Raw genomic sequence first — 24,539 nt, 5'->3', positions numbered from 1 at the left:
TCAAAAGTCTAACAGCAAAAAAAGAAATTACAAAAACAATCTCACCTTGTCTGAAAAATGCATTTCCCTCTCAAGTGAAAAATTCATTCAGACAAAGGAACAAAACAGAGTTAAAGAAAAATCATTCTGCTGTCAAGTTAAATAAACAATTTTTACCCGGCATTAAACACACTTAAAACAACTGCCGTTTTTTTTCTTTCTTGTGCTTGTGCTATTACAAAGAAATAAATCTCCTGTAAACATATCTAAGGCATTGGTATTTAAGGAATTCAGAGGCTTTGTGTTCAGCTTTGCTCATTATTTGGAAACGATGACAGCAAACAAAGTACTGTGGCACCATTTCAAGGTGTCTGAACCTTAATTGCATTTTTAATAAACTCCTTGGCATGTGTAAATGTGCGTGCATTTTTATGGGTGCAAATTACAGTATACACACAGTTCATGTGTGTTTGCGTGCTTCTTTGCTTTTGCTAAAGGGTAATTTGCAGCCTCACAGTCGCATCAATTCAGATGCAGATGCATAGTGCACACTCGCACACAGAGACACACGCACAAACTCATGGATGGCCAGATACTACATGAGCCGTATCTGGTGAACTCTAAGATACGATGATATTGAGGCTTCTAATGGCCATCATTTATCACGCGATACTAAATCACTTTAGAGATACAGAAAGATGGGGTAGGGATAGTGAAGGAAATAAAATGGGAAATGGGATGTAGGGGAGCAAGGGAAGTGAAAATGAACCTAAGCAGGCAAACAGAAAGTAAATGGAAAGAAGGGGATGGAAAATAAAGAATTGCCAATAAACAACTGATGAACACTAATGTTAAAGATTTCACACACAAAACCTTTGCCTTAGCTTATCTGTTGTTGCAGCTTTGTAAACATATATGATACCCGGTTATTTTGTGATAACCCAGATTGAGGTTAAAGAAAAAAATAACTGGGTGGGCATGATATTGCTTTTGTGATAGCAGTTTTCACAAGGATATGATTCAACTTAAACATCAACACAAACTCAATGCAGGGCGTATTTGCCCATAGGAGATTAAACAGTTGTGATCTTACTTCACAACTTTTGTATTGAACTATGGATAATGATGTATGTAAAGATAACAAAAACATTCTTTAGAAGGTTACATATTTTTATTATACTTTCACATCATTCATTTTAACAGCTTGGTATCTTACCTTGAGAAAAATACTTTTATGTTGCACTTGATAAAAAATTGTTTGATGTCTGGCTAAGACATCAAAATACCAAAACAAAATGTCTTATCGCTTGTCTTGAAAAAAAAAAAAAGGTGATTCTAATTGTGACCACTTGATTTACTTGTTTTATTTTCTGTCATATATCACAGAATCATGTTCAGAATTAGAACTAATAACTGTGTTGAGTGTCACTGCGTTTTTCCTGTCCTTTAACACTGTTTTTAGTTGCAAGATAAACACTGGACTTTTGCTGCCATTTTCATTATTTGAAATCTTTAGATATGTGTAAAGTAAGGTAAATAAGCATTTTCCTGAAACCATTTGCCAACTTATTATTACAACATCTAGATAATTTACTAAGATGTTCTCTTTTGTTTCCCATTTTGAAAAGTGGATGGAATACACATTAAATTTATATTGCAGCAAAAATGAGAGATTACTGATTAGCTTTCTAATCTCTCAACAAGAAAAGTAAATAAAAAATGCCTTGATCAATTCAATTTTTCTTAACATAGCAATAATAGGAACCCAGGAAGACAATAAATGTGAAGCAAGCATTTGTGGAATAAATAAATAAATATTGTAAGATATTGTTTTTGCAAAACTATTTGTAGTGCTACCAATGGTCTATGGTTCATCTTTTCAATCAAAAGTGTAACATTACCAACCATAGATAAATATTAGAAGGAATTTTTTTTTATTTTTTGTTTTTTCACAAATGATGGCTGGATGCTTACAAAACAATGTGAGCAAGGTTTGGTTGTTAAGTCCAATGTACTGTAGTTGCAAAACTGCATTTGACGGAGTAGGCTTAATCAAACAACAGGTAAAGCTCTCAGGTTTCAATTTTGCAGTTTTTCACAAATGATGAAACATTGATATGCGTTTTTCTTATATTTGCTAAACATTCTTTTAGTGCCCTGTGTGTTGCGACCTTGCAAGACTGAGGCCTCAGAGCTACTGATAAAATAAGCTGTCTGATAACAGGCTCGTTATCTCATCTGATCCCTGGGTCAGGCCTGAGGTTCCAGAAGCCCCTTTTTGCACTTGATAATGTAATTTTTCTCTTCTGCATTAAAACCACAGACAACAACCTTGCTTCATTTTGTCACATTAACACCGTAAACTCTTGTATTTCATAATTGTATTTCTTTGGAATTTTATGTGATGGTTCAACACAAAATTTGATGAAGTCATGATGTGGAAGAACAATGAAACAGTTTTCAATGTTTTATTGTTGTTGTTTTTTTTAACAAATAAAACTATAACATCCATGGCATGCCTTTGTATATTGCAGAGTTACAGTTTTTGCTGAAATAAGATCCCTTGCTTTATATTAAAACTAATCTTTGCAAATCTACAGAAATTGTCTATTTTTATTTTACATGTTTTTTTCTCAGGTCTGGGCTTTGATTGGAACACAGTAACATATGATTATGCCTCATACATATCATTTAATATTTTCTCTGGCTGTATGTCTAGGATTGGTGCCCTACTGTTAGATGATCATCTGCCTGGTCTCCAGCATTTTGTGTGTGTGGCAGGCATTTTTTCAGGATTGTCCTGTATTTACCTCCATATATCATGATATGCATCAACTCTTATCAGCTTCGTTGTCCCTCCTGAAAAGAAGCATTCCTTGGCATGATACTGCTATTACAATATTTCACATTGGGAATGATGTGTTCATTGTGATTAGTAGTGTTAGTTTTTCACCAAACAGCATGTTGCATGCAAGCCTACAAATCACTTCGGTCTCATCTCACCAGGGAACTTTCTTTGAAATGTTTGCTGTTCATCTACATCACTTTTTGGATATTGGAAATAGAACTTCATTTGAATTTCTTTCAATGGATTCTTTCTTCCTGCAACTGATCCTACAAGGCCAGATTTGTGGTAGCTGTTGATTATTTTTGGCTCCTCAGGGCTATCATTTTGCTCAATGCTGGACAGCCATGTTTTAGTAGAATTTATGCGCTATAATTTATTTATTTTTTTATTTTTGGAAGGGTTTTAAGTCTTCAATTTTGCTTTCAAGCACAGTCATAAATGAAATAAATCACTCCAGCCCACTTTTTAACAGTATAAATGAAAATACATTACAATACGATTTTTTAATGGACACTGGCTGACGCTGTAGTTTTTTTTTTAACAGCACAGAAGAAAGGTTTTTGAGTATGTGGAAAAACCAAATGTTGCACCCATGTCATTAGTTGTTTAGATAGTCGGACACACCCTGTATCTAACCCTTCAAAAACATTGAGCCAAAACACACCAGCCTTGAATGCGATCCAACAACCAAAAAGCACACATCTGGATGGGTTCCTTCAGAGTGACTAACTTCAGTGTGTGTGAGTGAGCACATCACATAACCGCTGTGTGAAGGCTAAATGACAGGTTTTGATCCCGCTGAGGAACATTCCCAGGTCAGATTATGATCAAATTTTGAGAGGGGTTTATGGATGACCAGAAGTTACTTTATGTTTTGGCATTAACCCTTTATGAGAGAGAGATGTCATCACCAGTGCACAAATGTTCTTTTTAAAATAAAAGCATTACTTAACTGTGACATTTACTTTCTAAACATTTTGTGCTTTACATTGATTGTTGTCTGTGGAGCCAATATGCACTCAATGCATTTAGTAAAAGAAAAGTACTAAAAAAAGGGACCTTTAGAGCAACAAATTAAAATTAAAATTAATCTGGGAACACAACTTTATCCTTTGAATTGGAAGTCAATCTCTATCTCTTTTCAACACAAATTTAACGACTTATCTCCTTGTGAAGTAGTTTCGCCTTTCTAACAAAACTAAGGTCGTGTGGAATGAGGAATGGGTGGTAATGGGAACAAACATAAAGTGATTCCTCAAGGGCTGCACTTTCAGTTAATGAGTAAAGACACAGACTGAATGTCAACCTGAAAGGACTAAGAGGGCCCTTAACCCACTGGAGAGAAGAAGCTGATAAGAGCAGGAGCAGGGCAACGATCACTACAAGCGAGTGAGACAGAGCCTGCAGAGCACAGCATCTAACTCAGTACTCTAGTAGGACTCATTACTACCTTGTAGTTGGATTTTTGTTTTCACTTCATTCGTTGCTATAAAGTCAGATACTTTAACAGAGGGGTGTCCAAATTTAGTCTTTGAGGGCTGGTATCCTGCATGTTTTAGTTATTTCCCTGGAATCCCGTATTAGTAGATAAGATGCTCTACACCTTTGCAAGAGACTGTTGTTAAGTTTGATGATGTTCTTCTCAGATGGCCATTTCAATCCAAGTCTGCAAAGAGTAAAGTAAACTTTTGGTTCTCATGATCGTTGAGCAAATTTATCATTTGTGCAATAATCCCAAAGAAAATTGCTTGAAAATAAATTTAGTTGATATTTTAGGCAATATAATTTAACATCCTAACACAAATGTTATTTTTGTTTTTATTTCATTGACAAACAGCAACAAGGTATTGGTTTCCTGTGAGTACATAGATGTTTAATATCTGCTAATATAGTGATACATCTAATAGATACAGGTACAGAACATTTTAATTAATAACAAGTGCACAGCATTTCACCATCACTTTAAAGCAGATAAGATCTGCCTTTGAGGAGTAGGTTTAGCCTAAACAACTTTGAAAGAGAGTTACAGCCAGGCTGAACAGTTACCGTGTTCAAACAGAGTTTTAGTAGCCATTAAACCAAGGATCAGATGAATAATGACATCCCGCATCATATTACCCCTGCAGCCTTCAGCCTGTGACACCAGTATGTATTCAAATAAATCATGTTCCATTTACACATGGGGCCATTAATCCCAGTTTAATGGATTGGCTTTTGCATCTGATTTCAGTTTCAATAGCCTGTAAAACCCTTTACCTTCAAGTAGAGAAGAGAAACAAATGTTCTTTGAAAGGCTAAATCTCATGTGTTTTGAAAGGCACATATTGCCCTTGACATTGCTAGATTGTGAATTGGATAACCTGCCACTCCCCAGCTTCCTGTATCCAAAGGATTATTTAAAGATATGGAAAATTGTTATGTAGAAGTCTCGGATGAATAATTCAGTTATGTTCAAACTGCAATGGACAGCAAGTCTCTCCTGAAATGTGTCCCGAACCTGGAAACAAGTCTGACCACTGAGATTGAATTCTGTAATGACACAAGCGGGGAGATCTAATAAGCTTTCTAATACCTTTTCTAAAAGGGTATTTGATGCTGGAGGTGTTTGATGTTGGGCCATCATTAACCCGGAGGTCAGAGGTTTATGACAGGAAGGAGAAAGAAAGAATTTGCTGCACTTGGTTGCATAATTTAAAATGGTCAAAGTAACAAAAGAGACTTTAAGAAATCCCAATTATCTTACAAAGGACATCAAGGAGAGGCTAAAACTAAATCACTGCCTATTAAACATTTTTCATTATAGTTATTTTTGGTAGCCCGGATTATAGCGAGCAACCTTTTTGTTTGTCAGAAGTAAGCCACCATCAAGCTCACAAAGAGACACAGCATCCACACTGCAAACACTTTCTTGAAACAGCTTTGAGCAATTTGTAATGTCGGAGCTGTAATCATCTTCAATGAAAGATTATATTTCAAAGACAGATATTGGGTCTCTTCTTGTCATTGAGTCTCAAGTAAACAACAGACCCACCTATAATTAACTTTGATATCAAAAACTGCTGGAGACAGTTGCAATAACTTGCTGGTGGATGCTTTAATGTGTGTAGTCAAATATGACAAAAGACCTTCATGCCTGGAAGGCACTGTAGTTATTCCAGGAAGTATATCCACCCTTTTCCAACTAGGAAATATTCATCCACCCTGTGTAGCTTGTTATAGTTTTGATGAGGAAAGGTGATGGGGGTAGCAGTAGACATTGAAGGCGGTGGAGGGTATGTAGGAGAGTATGTAGCACCTATACACCTCTGGTCAGCAGTCAGGTAGAGAGAAAATTCACCCTGGACAGGCCTCCAGTCGAACAAAGAGCAAAATGAATACACTTGCAACAAAGAATTTGCCTAACATAACATTAGAGTCTCAAGTTAACCTTATAGCCATATTGATTTGGACTATGAAGTATGGGGATTACCAGTGCGTGCATAAGAAGAACATGTAAGCTCTATGGACTTCCAGTTCTGATTCAAACCTATTACAGGAAACAAGGCTGGATATACTCATGTACATCTGATGTTACAACCAAAATATACTTTAATTAGGATTTGACAGACCAATACAAAGTAGCACATAATTGTAAAGTGGAATGAAAAGTACATATGCTTTACAAAATGTTTAAAAGTGAGATGTATATTATGCATTCACCCCCCAAAACACCAACTTTGGCTACAAGTACATCTGCAAGTCAATATTGATATTTGTCTCTATCAGCTTTGTACATCTAGACATCTGGATACTGGTTCACTTTTTTGGGGGCAAAATAGGTCAAGACCACTCATTAGAAAAAATTTTTTTTGGAAAAGTCAAGAGGTGTGAACACTTTTGCAAGGATGTGTATTTATATTTACTCTATGTCGACGTACCTTCAGGGTATTCTTTTGTTTTCTGTAAGAGAGTATATATCCATCTCCCTGGGAGTGTTACATGTCTAATTGCTGTACACTTTAATAATTTACACTTACGGGTCTCTTATGCCCATCATTAAGAAATGGAGCAATCATTCCCAGTCGCATGTCTGGCTGCGTGGAGAGGCGTGTGTATGCGTGTGTGCACATGCCATTATGTCTGTGTCTGTGTGTGCGCTGGGTCGAGTGAGCTCATACATTCTTGATAAAGTGTCTAAGTGTGTGTATACAATTAGGGAAGTTTGCTAATGTATGTTGTAGGGTTTGTGCAAGAATGAGCTAATCAGCGCATATGTCTGTGTTTATACATGTTTGTGTACATGCATGGCTCTGGTGTATGTATGTTCTGCACCTTCTCTAGCCATTAAGGTGAGTGTGCATTATTCATTGTGGCCTGACAAGATCATTATCAACAGGATGAGCAGGAGGAAATGAAGGGCTGAAGGAGGAACTGAAGAGTGTTTGTTCCTTCAGATAAAAGTCACAACATTTCACCTTTCATCACCAATTACAGCCTAATCAAACTTTTTTTTTTCGCCTAGCTCTTTTTTATCTAACTACCTGAACACAAACAGTATTTGAACTCATCTTAGATCTACCTGTGGAAACTTTTTAAAAGAAAATATTTTCTTTTGTGACATCAGATCAGTTGAACTGGCATAGCATCACAAATTCCTGAAGTAAAACCTTTTTTAACATTTTACAGTGTGTTTTTAGTTTTTGGGAGGTCAAATTGTTTTATTTGTTTGTTTTCCCAGCTTTATCGAGATTGTAGATTACCCTCTCATCTACAAATGAAATAAAAACGATCACATATTCTTTAGAATTAATGGTGGGAAACAATAATTATAGGTGTGGGGTTTTTATTTTGATTTAAAGGAATTAAAGAATGATAGAAGACTGTCCAAGCTCCACTGCCTGGGCAAGTTTTATTGGCCATGTGTGACTTATTGACATTTCTGTGGTGCCTGCAAATGATTGAAAAACAGTATCTAAAACGTCATGGTGATTTAGTATTAAAAGTACATAGCTCTGTGAGTTTAGTTTAAACTACTCCTAATATCATAAATATGTGACAAAGTACAAACCTCTTTGAAAAGACAGAAATAATTGCACAAAATATATTGGATGTTGAACATTGAGCATGTTCTATAAAACTACATAGTCATTTGTGCCCATTATTCATTTTTCATTTGCTTTGGTATTTCAAAACATTACCTTCAAGACTTGACTCATATTGTGGTAATGAATTGCACACCCAGAACAACAGTGCAATGTTATCATTAATTTCTGTATTCATTTCCCAAAAGTGTTTTCACACTGTCCACTATCTCTCCCTTCTTTGTATGTCAGTAATATGAAATACCATTTGGGAAATCTGCCTGAAGCAAAAGTGAAAGAGGTTAATTATTTCTTAATGAGCTTTAGAATGATAATACAACAGAGCTGCATGGGAGAGGCAGTGTTTCTTCAAATCAATGTTTTCAGATTAAAAACTACTTGATAGATGACATGGACTCAGGAGAAAAGAGATAAAATTTAGATTTCTTGCAGAAAATGGAAAAGATGAACAGGAAATAGAGACAGACATGTATTGTTATTATTAAGCCTAAAGACAACAAATACAATTAGTGTTTCATTCCGAATGCCAAACGTCCATGTTGCAATTTGCAAAAAAAGATCTCAGTGAATTCGTAGGATTACACTGGGTAAACATCTGCTGTCATCACAATGCTGGCTGTCAAAGAAACAACTCGGGCATAAACATGCTGAGTGATGGCTGCTTTTCTATCAACAAAATCCTTTTAGAGAGGACACTAAATCCAGTTCCTGGATGTGGAAAAAGAAGAGCTTTATTCCAGCGTTTCTTTCTATGCACATTCATTGTGTACCACCTGACAAAAGGAAAATCAGTACACACACAGGCATAATTTTAGTGACTTTTGTTTTTGAAGAGGCATGGGAAATTCTTGTAATTTGATCAACTGGAGTGCATATATCACAGTTTTACAGAATTGACCAAAAAATAGAAAAAACATCCAAAATTATCTAGAAAGGAGAAGTCACACTTACTGATATATTTATTATTTAAGTTATAGTCATGTTATCTGTTACATTAATTTCTGCTTATGTAGATTCTGATACAAAAACTTTCATCAAAACAGAATAATCACCTGATAATAAACAGCAATGCCTTTTTTCAAGTTCTATGCTCAGAATACCTTCTGGGTGTTTTGCACAACAAGCTGATAGAATGTGATTAGTTGGGCTTGTCCTGCTCTTTAACGACAAAATATTTCCCAGCATTCAGTTTGTCTTTTTTATTACTAAGTAAACACTGTAGTTGCCATTTTTCGGCCAGCAAATGTCCCTCAATGTCCCCCAACTGCTGTTATACGATGCTTTCTAGAACCAGAGGAAACTCTGAACACTCTGGAACTTTCCATGCCACCTCATTAAAGAAGGGATGTCCTGTTCCAGGCCTCAAGGGTCTGGAACAGGACATTTAAAGTGTCCTGCCAACTTTCAATGTGTCTCTGCTCCAACACAACTGATTTAAATGGTCTGACTACATCAGCAGCATGTCAAAGTTCGGCAATGGCCTGCTAATGAACCATCATTTGATTCAGATGTGTTGAACCAGGGGAAGACCTATAACATGAAGGGTATTAGCCCTTGCGGACTGACTTTGGACACTACTGCATTAGAGATTTTCTAGTGAAGAAATTGGATAATGAAACTTTTTGTGGTTTTAAAATGGTAACTTTATTTTTCTTTTAAATCTCGTAATAACTTAAGACTGGTACATTCCCATGCCAGCTTATAAGTTAAGTGAGAAAATAACACTTTAAAGCTTATGCAAATTTCCCTTATTAAAAAAGTTTCCCTCTCCTGAGATTTTTTTTATATGAAACTTTCTGATGAGGGTAATTTGGATTGTACACAGTCTTTCTTTTCTCTCCAATTTTATTGTTAACACAAGTTTGATTTATACAGTTAATTTCAAGGTTAGCTGTTTTTAATTGAGTTTCACAGTAACAAGGTTTATTAACTTTAAAATAATTATTTTAAAAACTGCAAAATTTAAGAAGAAGTAAATTTGAACTGCAAAGGCTCCAGGATTTTATTTCATGAATATTGTAAAAAAGTTGAGCTTCATATGGCAGGATTTAAATAAAATGTTTTATAAGCTTCAAGCGTTTACTGGAAAATTACAACTATAACATCTATAAAACACACATTTTAAGGCAGAAACGTTGGCATATTTAAAAGTATGTTAATGGACTACACCTAGTACTTGTTTTAGCCCCATTAACTCCTACACCAGTACTGGGTGGTGTGGAGGCAGTCAGCTTGTGTAAATTCTGAGGTTCTGAAGATGCCCAAGTTGCCTTATTGGTGACATTCAGCTTGTCTGCATTGTTGAGTCTGGTGTTCCTAATATTCCTTATGACAATACCCAGCAGATATTCAACATAGCTATCATTCAGCTTGAGAAAATGTCCTCTAAAATATCCTGGTAGACGACCATGATGACTCAGACTTTATAAAATACAGTAGATAATTCAGCTCTCCAAATCATCACTGGTTATGGGAACTTCACTCAAATTCTGGGTCAATTTATGCCCAATGAACTTTGATTTACAAGGAGAATTTTTGGCTATAGAGCAGCAGTACCATAACTTTTTTATTTGTATAATTCAAATGGCTGTTGAATAACCCTCCCAAGGCTATAAATGTATGACTGTTGCTTTACCCTTATGTTCTACTATACTTTTTAACTATATATATATATATATATATATATATATATTTGGATATATGTACTCCTAAACCTTTGTGATAAAATGCAGGTTCAGTTTTAAATAACTGTAAACCAACAAAAACAACAACAGAAACAATTCTGGATATACCTGTAATCATTTGCTTAAAAGCATTATCCATGTGAAACAAAAAGTACAAATATTCTTAAACTGATTATTGTCACATATGTCTATGTTGAGGTTACAATGATATTTAAGAGAACAATCACGGGCTAAAAAGAGAATAATGCAATGTAAATACACAGCTCCAACATGGAGTAAACATAAGATATGAAATGCCAAAGTAAAAAGCGTCCCACAACTAGTGGGACGCTTTTTTTTTTTTTACAACTAGTACTACGTCAAAACTGTTATAATAACTCGAACTCTCCAACAGATAATTAGATTTGCTCTGAGTGTGTTTACTCTGTGTCCATATGTACATAGGTGCGAGCTAACTGTTTGAAGCAAATCTTTTACAAATAACTGAGATTATACCGGTTACACACATACATCATGCACACACACTTCAGAGCACCGAGCCGGCCCACATTCCTGTCCGGCCAAGACCAACATCCCTGTGTTTTTCCACAATACGAGTGGCTCATTCGACACAGGAGCTTGTGTTTGTGCGAAACTCCTTTCATCCACCCACCGCAACATATGTGCATGAGTCCGTCTGAGAACGCTTCTGGTGGTGGTGTTTGAGTGTCTGCAAGTCCAGGAGGCAGTGTTTGTTTATCCGAAACACAAGATGTCCCAGTCCCTATATACAGTTCTGTGAACTCTGAGATCTGTCTGATTTTTTCAGATATTTTCTGTTCAGTATATTCTGAGTCTCACAGTTGAAAGAAATTATCTCATATATCCACAGTCACAGTCCAGTCTCATAGCTGCCTTTGCTCCAGACCAACATCCTCGAAATCTCTATTAGAGCAGCAATTGTGAAGATATCAGCTGATTTTTTTTTACTTAATGAGGGAAAACTGAGTTTAGTAAATCTACAACTTTGAGCAATTTTTTGTATTGCTGCATACAACAGTCAGGAAAAGAAAAGAGATGCAACAATGCATCTAGGTAGAAAAGGAAACAGTGACAGACAAGACATAAAACAACTTTAAAAATTGAAGGAATTCAATTAGCTAACCATAAGCTGGCACCAAGAGTAAAGTTGGAATTTGCTTATTGACTTCTTATTGTTACTAAACTAAAAGTTAACAATTTTTGCACCTCTTCTGGTTAAACCTAAGTGAGATAATCACTGTTATCACGTACTACATTTTACGTCTTTGCTGCTCAATATCAAAAGTAAATTTAACTGGGATAGAAAACAAAGAATATAAAAGATGATGTCCTCAAATTCTTCTCCTGTCAAGAAGTATATGCAAAACATAATACTTAATAAAACATTGTGAAAAATGAATCCTTACAATTTTAAGTTAGACTTTTTCCATCTACTGTTAACTAAAATCTGAATGTTTTTATGATTTTATGTTTTTCTTTTGTGTTTCACAGCAGTTCCCATGTTCCTATAGGAATTTAGTCAGGATAATATATGCCTTGCCCAAGAGTGAAAACGCCAGAATATTTTCCTCTCTCTTATTTGTCATAGAGGCACAAGCAGAGTTCATTTTTGAAGCACATGTCGGAGGCATATCAGGCTGCCTGTATGTTATTATCGGTTTAATAAGTCAGGGAGTGAGTGAGGACCAATCTCCTTCAGCAGACCAGCTGCATCAAATACAAATTGCCCCAGTAGACTAAATAGAGAAGGCATTTTTATCATGAAGCATGAAATTATCTTAGAGCCTAGTCCATTACACACATGCATAGGGACATATGCAAGAAAATATGATTTATGAATATGCAAGTTGAACATACTAGGCTCCAAAGCATATCTGTTTTTTGTTTGTGAATACATTTATTTAAAGTTAGTGCATTTTTGTGTAGATACCAAATAAAAAAGGGTTTTTTTCTAACTTCGACAAAATATGCAGTAAGTGAAATGAGGGACATTGTTAATATCTTCAAAAAATGGAAATATTTCCATGTGACACATGCCATTTGTCATGATTAATTGCCTACGGCTGTGGCAGAATATGAAAGTAATAACGATAAATGGCATTCTGTTTTTGATTATTTTTGCTTGTCATGAAAATGTCTAAAAGTAATGAGGAAAATGTCAGACATGCATCAGAGGTTTATATAATATTTTTAGATTCATTTTTGTGGCTTTTATATCTTATTTCTGTGTGTGAAAGGTAGTTTGTGTCTAAACCGTGGAATAACCACTGAACTATAAAGTCAATAAACAGAGAGGCTTTCAGGTAGAAAAAACAAATGCATTCCACATTCTACACTTATTGACTGGTGGGTGAAAGGTAAAAAAAAAATCTACTATTAGCATAACAAAATCTGACACTGAAAAATGTAGAAAAAATACAACCTTAAATTGGACTATCAATATTAAGAAATAATAGTAATTTACCAAAGTCACTGGTTCAACTATTATTGTCAACCAGAACAATCCCTGTAATATAAATATAAATGATTACCTAGACATAAGATCAACCTTCTTCTGTTTTCAACATTCTCTGGAGACCGAAATGACAACGTAAACTTGTTGGGAGACCTAAAGAGTCTACCAACAGACTGTGCATAGTCTCTAGACAGTAAAAAATCTGGAGAGATTGTTCAAAAAGGAATCGTCAAAAACTCCTCTCCCTGCTTTAAACCTATAAAATGTTATCGGAGATAATAAATGCTATCCTATTGGTCAACATGGCATTGTACAAATTACGCATGGCAAGAGTGCAAATGAGCTTGGCTCACATGAGTCATTCAATCCAGTCCCCTTTGCTGCTTTCTTCAGTATTATCCCACAGGGGGGGGATTTAAATGTTCATAAGATGAATATAATAGCTTTTTGTGAACTGCTTCTGGAGGGACTTGTGTAGTGTAGTATATATACTGTATATATACAGTATATATATATGATTCATGTGAGCCAAGGTCATTAAGAACCAACCGATCACAGCCAAGAGGATGGTCTTAGCACTGTCAGTCAAGCTTAATGTGCACTGCTTAATGTGGCAATGGTGGATAGATGACTTACTTGTTAAGGGACACTGTTTATCCTCCAACATTGGTGGCCATGCTAACTAGCCTGAGCAGTCTCCCATGTGGAGAATATGCTACCTGCCTTTTGCTTAGTAAAACGTAAAAGGCAGGTATTGCTCGGATTGGTTGTTTCTGACCAAGCTGTGTATTTCAGTAGATGGCTTCAGGACCACAAGGGAGAGGAGGGAAAGAAGCTTTTTTTTCTCATACATTTTTTAAATTAGATTTTTTTGTGCACTTGTTTTTCACTACCGAGGTGCAAATAAGGTTTGAGGGCAATTAAATAGCGGTATGAAGTGTGAACAGCCAGTTAAAAAATGCTCGAGTTGAAAGCATTTTGTTTCACTCAAAAGTTCCTGAGTTCTTGTTGAATATTTCTCTTCCAAAACAAATTTTATTTCTAAATGAATCAGACTGGTGAAAATGTGACATGTACGTGGCTAAAAGGGACAACAGAAATGGACAGTTGCACGTCTAAAAGATATGTGACATTTGGATCTTTTCTGCAGACATATCCACATACACATTCACAGAGTGACCATGTTTTTATATTTGACCATTCGCAGTCGTCTGACGTCAGAGAACAAACCTGCTCAACCTCACTGCTGGACACTGAGCCAAAGGGAATAGTTTCTGGTCAAAGTCTTTTTCCCCCCTCTATCCCTCTGTCTTTCTCTCTCCAGTACACACAAATACACATGGGGATTGTAAAGGGCAGAGGCAAAGCAGAAATTTCTTTCTCACTGGGCACTAATCAAGAGGGCATAGACCTTCACCTTCTTGGCAGATGTACAAAACAAAATGGCAACCATGAGAAACCCTACTGGGAAAAGCACTACAGCACCATGTATGCCATGCAGTTATATGTGCTAGTTAATTGGTGAAAGAGAGATAGAGAGAGGTCAATTATGACAGAGCAAAGAAAGAAACACGTAAAAACATCAAAGAGTGACTGTAAGGAGTTTGCAGACAAAACGGTGATGTTAGCAAAATGGAGCAGAATACCAAAATGTTTGAGCAGTGCCAATTACCAGATATACTTCATGTCATTTTTTCCCCTCTGCAGAACATTTGAGTGAACTGAAGCTGGAGAAGTAAAAATTTAATTGGATTGGGAGAAAGTATTTTGGAAGTGATGCTCAAGCTGCAAAAGTTTGCTCCAATTAGTTATAATTTCCTCAAAAAAAAAAAAAGGTTTCATTTTTGTCACAGAAATGTGTCGATTTTAGGTTGACCAATTCTCAACTTCCGTTTTATCACTCAGTAATGCCACACAGCAGATGCTATATCTTTCCATTATTTGTGAAAGCATTCAAGCCTTTCGAGCTTCCCCACATTTTATCTAAAACTATAAGTTTCAGTGTATTCTGTTTATGATATTAGCTGATAGATCAACACAAAGTACTGCATCGTTAAGAACCAAAAGGACATGGAAACAAGATTTAAAATCTCTTAAAAGTGGTCAATACAGTTGCAATTCCTTTTGTCTATCACCCCAAAATAAAATTAAAAACATTTATGTGGATTTAGTTTATACCTAAATACAACTAAGAACTTGTAGAATGACATACACTGTACATTCAATCTTACTGAGCTATGTTGAATGTAAATTCTAATAAAAACAATATTTGGTTGACAAAGGGGGAAATACCTCTAGGGGTGTGAGTATTTCAGCAAAACACTATGATCCATATTGTTTTGGCTGACAACATGCACCACCTGTGCAGTGCATTTTCTCATCACTCTGTGCAGTGCATTTTCTCATCACTCTCACTTTTAGAAAAGAAAAAAGAAAAATCCTCATAAAGATCCTGGAGCCTTCTTTCTGCCTGCACCATTTCCTGTGTTAGGCTGCAGTTCTTCAAACTAAGCCCCTCTGTCTGTTGCAAAGCTTAACTCAACTTCACTTTTACCTCCACTTCGACTTCTTCCCAGCTAGACTTTTTCTTGACTCAGCTGACTTGATCATATCTCTGTTTGCAACTTCTCCTTCATACATTTTACAGCTTACAGTGTTCTATCCTGTCGAACCTGTCTAAGTTTCTGAAAGTGAGAGAGAGAAAAAAAACTGAAGCTTGACAACCTATGTGACTATCTGACAATCTCCCTCCCTTCAGCTTATTACAATGTATTCCATTTTCACAGTCTTCATTCCTGAGGTGGGCTTATTAGCAATGTAGATAATATTTAAGTTCGCATAGAATCTAATATAAATATTTTACACCTAAAAAAAAAGGTATATTTGAGAGTGCCAGAAGCAGTCTTTTTAGTGCAAGGTAGGCCAACAAAACTACTTTGACAAAGATGACAAGAAAAGAAGAGAGTAATAGGTTGGATGTGACAAACTGGGGGGTGCTGTAAGAGGATTAGCAGATGAAAACGAGAGAACTGAATGAGATACACTCCGAATCGTACAGGCGGAAATTTAAGATATGAGACCTGTGCTGATGGATGTGCAGCAGGAAATGACATGAGATGAATAAGTGTGATAAATAAGAAGAGAAGATTTGGACTGATGTAAAATAATGTAATGTGTAGATTTGAATATCCGACTTCAGTCTTCTTGAGAAACATTAGCAAAACTGCAAAATTTCAAATGGTATTTTTCCCCTTCAGTTCGACTTTGCAGAAGATGAAGCCTAATCTGACTACGAATCAAGATGCATACACAACTTGAACTTGGGGCATTCCTGATGCTGGTAATGATTTTTTGCCTCAATGTCTCCTTTGGACAAAATAGCATTGAGAAAAATGAAGGAATAAACAGTCTGCCTCTCCAGATTGCTTATGATATCCAGCATACATACAGAGAAAAATACACAAACACATTCTTCTGTTCATATATATATCCAGTTTATTTTCTGGCTTCACACTGACTTTCTAAACCAGGCCCATTTCCCCAATTGTTATGGTTGTCTGTTACAATAAAATGATGAGCATTGCTGCTGTCTTGCAAGTAAAGCAGGGCATGGAGAAGAGGAAATTTAGAATATAGAGCAGAACAAGAAAAGGATGAACTGGAATAAAAGAGAGAACTGGGAAACAATGTGGGCAGGAATAAGTACATTTTTTATTTTTTGTGGAGTATGAGCCTAAGGACAAACATGACAAGATGTTATTGTCCCTGCCTATATGTAGTGTAACCCACATCCCATGTTGCCTCATATGCAGCCACAACATATAGTCGGCTTAAGTAAATATCCAGACAAATCTGAATTTAGATGCAGTTCTTAAGTAAAACACACAAAAAAATCTGTTTTGCCATTTTGCTCTTTGTGAAGTATTTTTGGAGCCTGACAAGTTGATGTTCAAAAGTTGACCAAAATCTCTGAGTCAGTAACATCATAAATTCTAGCTTTCATGACTTGTTGTTAACATTTGTTTCAAAACCCTGCTCCCCTAAAATAAGATTGGAAATACATCAAGTTTCAAATTACACTTTTCTTTTCTGCTATTAGAAATGTTTACAAACATTTGGCTTCATGAAATTTGCAGTGGGAAACTGTTGGTTAAAAGTAGAAAACTTTAATGGGATTCTTGTCTACAGAAGGTACACTGCTAATTGATGGCTCAGCTTAATGGGATTCTCTGGTTTTGGTTTTTAACCGCAGCTGACTTTATTCAGTGGGTCTTCATACAATAGGTACCTATCCATCTAATTCTCTGTGTTTTACAAGGGCTGCACCATTCAAGGAAAAACATAATATTGTTGATTACTTCAAAGCCGTTAAGAACTGCGGTTCACCCATATTTTCATCACTTTTTCTTTTTCATGATCATTGTCACTAATATCTATATCTGCAAAAACAAAACAAAAAGATCAAGCATTATCTACTCATCATTGAAAAACAATAATAACCCGTCTAAATGGCTAATAATGTTTTTGGCAAACAAAGTTTGAACACATTGGCTCTAAAAGGTTGAAACCAACCAGCTATTATATCCCAGACATCCTTCACGATTGCAGTATTGCACACGTTGAAACAAAGGCAAGGCAAGGCAACTTTATTTATATAGCACCTTTCAGCCAAAGACAATTCAAAGTGCTTGTACAAAGAAGTTAAAAACAACATACAACAGAAGGACAGAAAAATAAACAAAATAAACATTACAAATTTGAATATAGTTAAATATGATTGTGATGAAAAGTATTGTGCAGCTCTAAATTGCTCTAAATCTCTTAATTTCATGCTTTTATATACAGTACATCTATAATGGATTTGACACTGTAAGACAATATTTATCCATCTGGATTTTTTTTTTTTTATCTACAGCTGCTTCAGTTGACCGAAACACAAATCAATTAGCTAATTTTGATAGATATAATTGTAGTTCTAAGGGTTTGCAAGTTCTCTATATGTTCTATTTACCAGTAATGATTTGACACTTGCTAAAGAGAGAGGAGTAATTAACCAAAAAGCTCAATAGTTCCACCAGTGACCTTACACGCGAGGCCAAATACTTCCAAGTTTAAAGAGGAAGTCCCAACAGAGCTGCATTAGTTCCTCCTCCTCCATCCCGATCTGTCTGCGAAGAGACAATTCCATTACCCTGCAATGTAGCACAGGTCCCCAGAGTGAATGGGTATGTGTGCAGGGATTACGCCAAAACAAGCCGCCCAGGAAAAGGAAACAGACACCAATTTGTGTGCATGTGCATGTATGAGTGCACATCAATTTAACAAGATAACTCACTCCTCCTTTCACTCACCCTCAAAACACAGGAATGACCACTGAGGGCTGAGCATATTTTAGCTTTGCCAATATTAAAAAAAGAGGCATTTTATTTTGACCAGTACATAATTTACTGCCATTTTACGTTTGTCCAGATGTTCCTACATGCTGGTTAACATACAACCTAAAAGCCTGACTTGGTTACACTAATTCTGTCAGAATTTCAGCAAGACGTTGTGAGAAACCTGTGGAAGAAAACCCAAAATGTTTAACCCCAGTTATATGATTTAAATCCATTCCTACTAAATGCAGAAGAAATGTATGCAAACTTCTGATTTTGAAGAATATTAATAATTAAATCTCTAACTTATTATTTCTGTCATTACTGAGGAGTTTAGAAAATAGAAATCATTTTGATAACCCTCGAACAGAGGATTGGTCTGATCTAACTTCAGACAGTGAGAAAAAAGGTATAAGTTTCTTTTTGTTAGATGTAAGCACATTTCTGGTTTCAACTGTATCTTTAGAATTAGAAACACTTTAGAGCCTCATGTGGTATTAAAATAGATAGCAGAAACCTCCAATAAATAAATCTGCTGCTTTCTGTCAGTTGCCTCTCTCTAAGCACCTTTGCAAGTTGAAACAAAGATCATGTTAGTTATTGCAATGCTTTGGATAAGCCTATTTTATCACATTCCTTACTTTAAGATTAAAAAAATACATCACTGTTACAGTGGTCACTAAAAGGAAAAGAAATTCCTCATCTTCCATCAGTTGGCATGCTGAGTGACTGAGTAGCAGAATAACAATCAACGAGGTGTTAGACTTTGCAAGATTTGTCCTGCCTGGAGGGGTATAGAGGGCTATAACAATTTCACCGCTAAATGCCAGATCAGAGCATTTGTGAAAGGATGGCTTCCAGGACAGAGGAAATGGCTCCTTTAAACCCATGTATTTGTCCCCATTTTTCTTTCTCTTTTCTGCAGTTCAATTTACTGTGCAAGGCTGTTGGATTCTCAGAGATTTATAAAGTCAAATTCAGAAGAAAATAACATTTTCTCAAACTTGTATCTAAAACCCAAAGATCAATCATCTGGATAGTTTTAGGTTGAAATGTCACTGGTCACTGGAGTAACAGCTCAAGATCCCTGTCAAACCATGTTCGTATGATGTAGAGTGAATTATGTGTCATTCACACCTCTATGAGCTATACAACATCATTTTGCAACATTTTTACAAATCTGCCTCTTCTGAGGTTCGCTGCTTGTATTTTAGGCCTTGACCATCATTTGTTGATTCTAAGAATGTAGGTTTTACATTTTGCAAACAAGCTCACAGTGGAAGAAATCGTATCGGCTACAGCAATTTTCTAATTATTCTACGCCAGCAGTGCGGCTATCCATGACATGTAGTCATTTTGCCCTCCAGCGTTGTCCGCATGCGCAAAATTTCTTTATGTAAACAACATCATGCAGGGGGTATATATTTGTAAATCTGATTATTATCAGTGTCTCACCAGCTGTGAACCTAACCACGTCACTGGTCTACAGTCACCTTTGCCCATCTTTTAGTAGAATATCTTATATTTTGAACTAGATTATGTTAAAATGCAGTCCAGATTTTTTATAAAACATCCAAATAGCCTTTTATTTTAGCACCATACTGTAAGCTAAGTTAGTCCAGTACTAACTTCAGCTTCATTAGCTCCTCATGGTAAACACTCATATTTTAATTCAGTGCTAACACTGTTCACAGTACAGGGGGCAATTATTCCCACTTGACACACTAAACAACATGAGACAGACAACTTGTTTAGGACTCAACTGCCTGACCAATTTTTTACTTACATTAATTCTGCCTCCTTTGAAAGTGCTCCATATGTTTAACCAAATGTGTCATCAAAAATCACCACCGTCTACAGTAAAGGCCCCACTGATTACCACACACCTTGTGGCCCATGAATGGTAGTGTATCTATTCACATCCACACTACTACATCATCTGACATTCATGCTTACTGCCGTGTACTTTTTTGAAGCCACTCAAGCTTTGTGTGTATCTAAAGTGTCAGAGAAAATGTAAGCATCCCACAGTTTTACAAAGTGTTGAAATAATGCAAAGAGGAAGGGAAGGAGACGTTGCATCGGCATGGGAATTTTCCACAACACACAACTGCTGTCTCCTTGTGCTGACATTTTGTTGACACGGTTCATAAATTCAGCAGGCATACACAGAGAGTTAGCGGATGACGTCGTCTGTTGTTAATGTGAACCAGTGTAAACAAAAAACTAACAAATGTGGTCGCAAACTGAAGTCAGAGAACAGGAAAAGTGAAGGCAGACAGCCTGTACTTTTGCGGTATCGATCTTTTGTCTGAAATAAGATTTTATCTCAGAATTTCAAAGGAATGAAGAAAACAAAAAACATTGTAGAGATAAATAATAATAATAAAATTTAAAAAAACCTAGACAGATGGCTTTGTGGAATTCTCCAGATCACACTGCTATCTTTCAGAAACATAACAAGCCCCTGGTGTGAGTTATAAACACTGCATAAAATCAAACTATCATCATGATGGTAATCACAAGAACTGTAGCCTGCCATGACTGCGTGTCACATTCAACCTCTGGAGGTGACAGTCAATGTAATGGAAATGCAGACACCCTGCAGAGATGAATTTGGAGAACAGATAAAGAACAAACAGATTGATAAGAGTTTCTCCAGTATACAGTAACAGGATTAATGTTGCTCCAGTGTGTGTCTTGAACATGTCATAAAATCAGCAACTCTTAACAAGGCAATTAAACTCAATGCCAGGCTAGACCACAAAGGTATTGTTCTCACAGAGTCATAATTGACCCCTGATGAATGGTTACACAATGAAAGTCTGTTTTTCTCTTGCATGCATAGTTTGAGACCACCAAAGTGTCATTATGATGCAGAAACACAACGCCTGGTGAAGGGAAACGCACTCATGCACAGGGCTGCACAGAGACATGTAGTACACATCTGCATTTCAGTCTTTTTCTCCATCTCTATCCACAAATTTTCTGGACTATTTATGTATTGCATCATTCACCCTGCTGACACAATCTACCATAACATAAAAGTCTCATTAATTCAGTATTGTTTTAGCATTTGGTAATTCATCATTGCCAATATGATTAACCAAACTGTCACGCTCCCATATAGTCTCATTCATCAAACATTTGCATGGAAATGTTACATTTAATAGCAATACTGCAGTGCAATTTTGATGGGGTTGGCTTACTATCGACTGTTGACAAGCAGATGCAATCATACAGGCAGGATTTACTAATGAACTGAAGCAAGATTAACTGACCCCGTTTTTCAAAATAATTTCATACTTGTGTTGCTGTAGCTTAATTTACTTCTGTTTGTTTATACTTTAATTACTTCAGCACAAATAGGTTTAGGTGACAGTCATTCATTTCCAAAGGCCCTTTGCAGTGGCTAGTAAAACATCAAAACTAAACTGGTTTTTCAAAAAAAAAAAAAAAAAATCTGTCTTCACCATCAGATGCTGTCAAATGTGATTTGTAGAACTGTTCAAGATAACAGAAATAAAATCAACATGGCAATAACTGCCTTTTCAGTTAGTGTTCTTATTTTAAAGTCAGCAACAGTAGCACAGCTAACCAGTATAGGAAGTTAGAAAAGATGTGATTTGTAATCAACACTAGCTTTTGCTTTTCAAGTGATGGGATTAATTATGGTCTGCATTATTTTAATACATATTTTTAAGAGTGGGATCTATTCAGCCAGAAAACTGTTCGAAATACTTTAATTAGTACATATTTAAGTTACTATTGCTAATTCTGTTATTTAGTGATGAATAACTAACAAGATGGAAGGTTCTCTATCACAGTATAAAGCTAAAGAAAAATCACTCAACTATTGGTTTATTTACAACATGTAGTACACTCACTAATCCCTTATTAGGTACACCTTCCTGTTGAACCTCCTTTTGGCTTCAGAAATGGTCCACATTGAAATCATTGCATCATGCAGTTGGTGCAGTTTTTTTCGGATCAAAGACACAAAAGTCCTGTTTTGTTAAATCTTAAAAATGTTCTTTTGGATTCAGTCGTAGTGACTGAGGAGACCACTTATGTACATTATTTTATTTACATGTTCAAGAAACCGTTTCAGATGTTATGAACTATGTGACATGGTGTATTTCCTTGGTGGAACTAGCAATCAGACACTGTGGTGAAGGGGTGGCTCTATCCTGTATCAAAGCTAATGTACCTAGGACATGGAAACAATGCACTAAGGAAACCAAAGGGTGCCAAATAAAAGTTCATTACCATCTGGCTGAACTATTGATCATGAATCAATCATGGATCACTGATCCATGATTTCATGTTGTTTATGCCATATTAAATTTGGACTATTTCTAGACAATGTTCTTGTCAGTCTGTTATTGTCCTATTTTTTTTATTGTATTATATGTAATCCTATCAGTTAGGAAGATCCTACCAGATGTTCCAAACTGATAGGATTACACATGGACTGCATACACTGTAATCCATATGCTTAACATAATGACAGTATTCAGTTTCCATTATGTAATGTACACAATGGAATTCAACCATTGCAAGAATTCAAATATGCTATTCACGCAATGCAGAAGACATGTTTTCAGGGTTTTATTTCTCAGTTCCTTATTATTTTTTTTATTTTTTTTCCAAAGGAAGCTTCCACATATGACAAAGACATTTTCAATCCAACCATCCTCAACGGGGTCCTATCATTCACGAGTCAATCCCACCTCAACAGTATTACTATGCACAGACTGAGCGTATAAAACCATCCCCATCAAAATAATGGATCTCAAAGGAGGCTGCTTCCATCACACAGGCCATTCAGAAATGCTGTAAAATTGACACTTAAAGATCTTTTGTATGACTATTAAAATGGCCAGTCATAATGGCAAAAAGAATGTCATTTTAACAACTAATCATTAGAACTTGTCATCTAGTATTAGGCCCAACACTAAGGAATGCCATGGAAATTCCTGTTTAATACTAACATACCAAATATGAAAGATTATTCAAATGTTAAAACATATAAAATTATCACTTAGCTAAAGACTGTTACGGAGCAAACAACAAAAATGTTAAAACAAAATGTCACTTGTAACAGATATTGTTCTTAAATAAAAACACAAATAAAGACTAAGTGTATTACATTAATTATTTTTGCTTGTAGAAGAACTGTAGAAATGTCAAATCTCATTTTGGAGATTAATACTCAGTTACTTACTGCCAATGTGGAGGAAGATGGTATCACGTCTTTCTCCATGCGGGTTCTGAAAGCAGCTGTAGAGTCCATTGTGGTCAAGGTCAACCTGGGTCAGAATCAGTTTGGGTCCATTCAGTTGGTGCTGGGCCTCGATGTCTGTCCCATTCACCTTCCATGACACTGATGCGTCACTTTCCAGGGAGCCGCACTGCATGGTGACATCGCTGCCCCTCCGCTCGTACTGGTTTCTTGCAACTGAAAACCAAAAGGTGACAACAAAAAAAGTTTGAACAATGACAGAAGTAATAAGAAATGGGCGATGGCAATTTTGTCCCTTTATAATTTTGATTATTTTGTACCTGACATTTACCATTTACCTTGTATGAACTCGTCCCCACTAGGCAATGTTTCAAAATGCTCACATTTCATGAGATTATAGGGATTAAGTCACCAAAGCAAATAAGGTGTAATATGAAGTCGTTGGGAAATAACATACATACAAATTACAGCATACTTCTGATTGATGATTTAAGATGACTGACAATCTATGTTATGACCTTCACAAACGCTCCAAAAATATGAATTGTGACTGAAAGAAAGAGATTCTAGGTCCAAGTAACTAAACTGAGCATCCTCTGTCAGGTGGCCAGAGTAGAGCTGTTGTTTCTCCACTTTGAAATGAGTCAATTGATGTGCTTCTGGCATCTAATGAGAAAGCTTCATGGATGCCTTCCTTTGGAGGTTGTTCAAGTACATTACACTGTGAAGAGACTCAGGGGCAAACCCGGAATACACTGGAAAGCCTATATATTATTTCTAGCCAGGGTACACCTCATAGTCTCCCAGAAGGAGCAGGGTAATCTTGCTAGCAAAGTAATTTCTGGGTTTTC

The 24,539-nt window shown here is 36.1% G+C and overlaps 1 protein-coding gene across 2 annotated transcripts in view; it reads right to left on the bottom strand.

The window, feature by feature from the left end:
- LOC102218051 (ciliary neurotrophic factor receptor subunit alpha) overlaps positions 1–24,539 on the bottom strand; it is a 202,043-nt gene that overhangs the window by 78,123 nt on the left and 99,381 nt on the right. For both annotated transcript variants that reach the window (XM_023338805.1, XM_023338806.1), the window contains exon 3: positions 23,671–23,904. In XM_023338805.1, coding sequence (XP_023194573.1) covers positions 23,671–23,904 — 234 coding nt within the window. The remainder of the gene's footprint in view (positions 1–23,670; positions 23,905–24,539) is intronic.

This window comes from Xiphophorus maculatus, chromosome 8, assembly GCF_002775205.1.
Source record: "Xiphophorus maculatus strain JP 163 A chromosome 8, X_maculatus-5.0-male, whole genome shotgun sequence".
Classification (NCBI taxonomy): domain Eukaryota; kingdom Metazoa; phylum Chordata; class Actinopteri; order Cyprinodontiformes; family Poeciliidae; genus Xiphophorus; species Xiphophorus maculatus.
The sequence above is the reverse complement of the archived record's forward strand: the minus strand, read 5'-3'. Positions and strand labels throughout refer to the sequence as shown.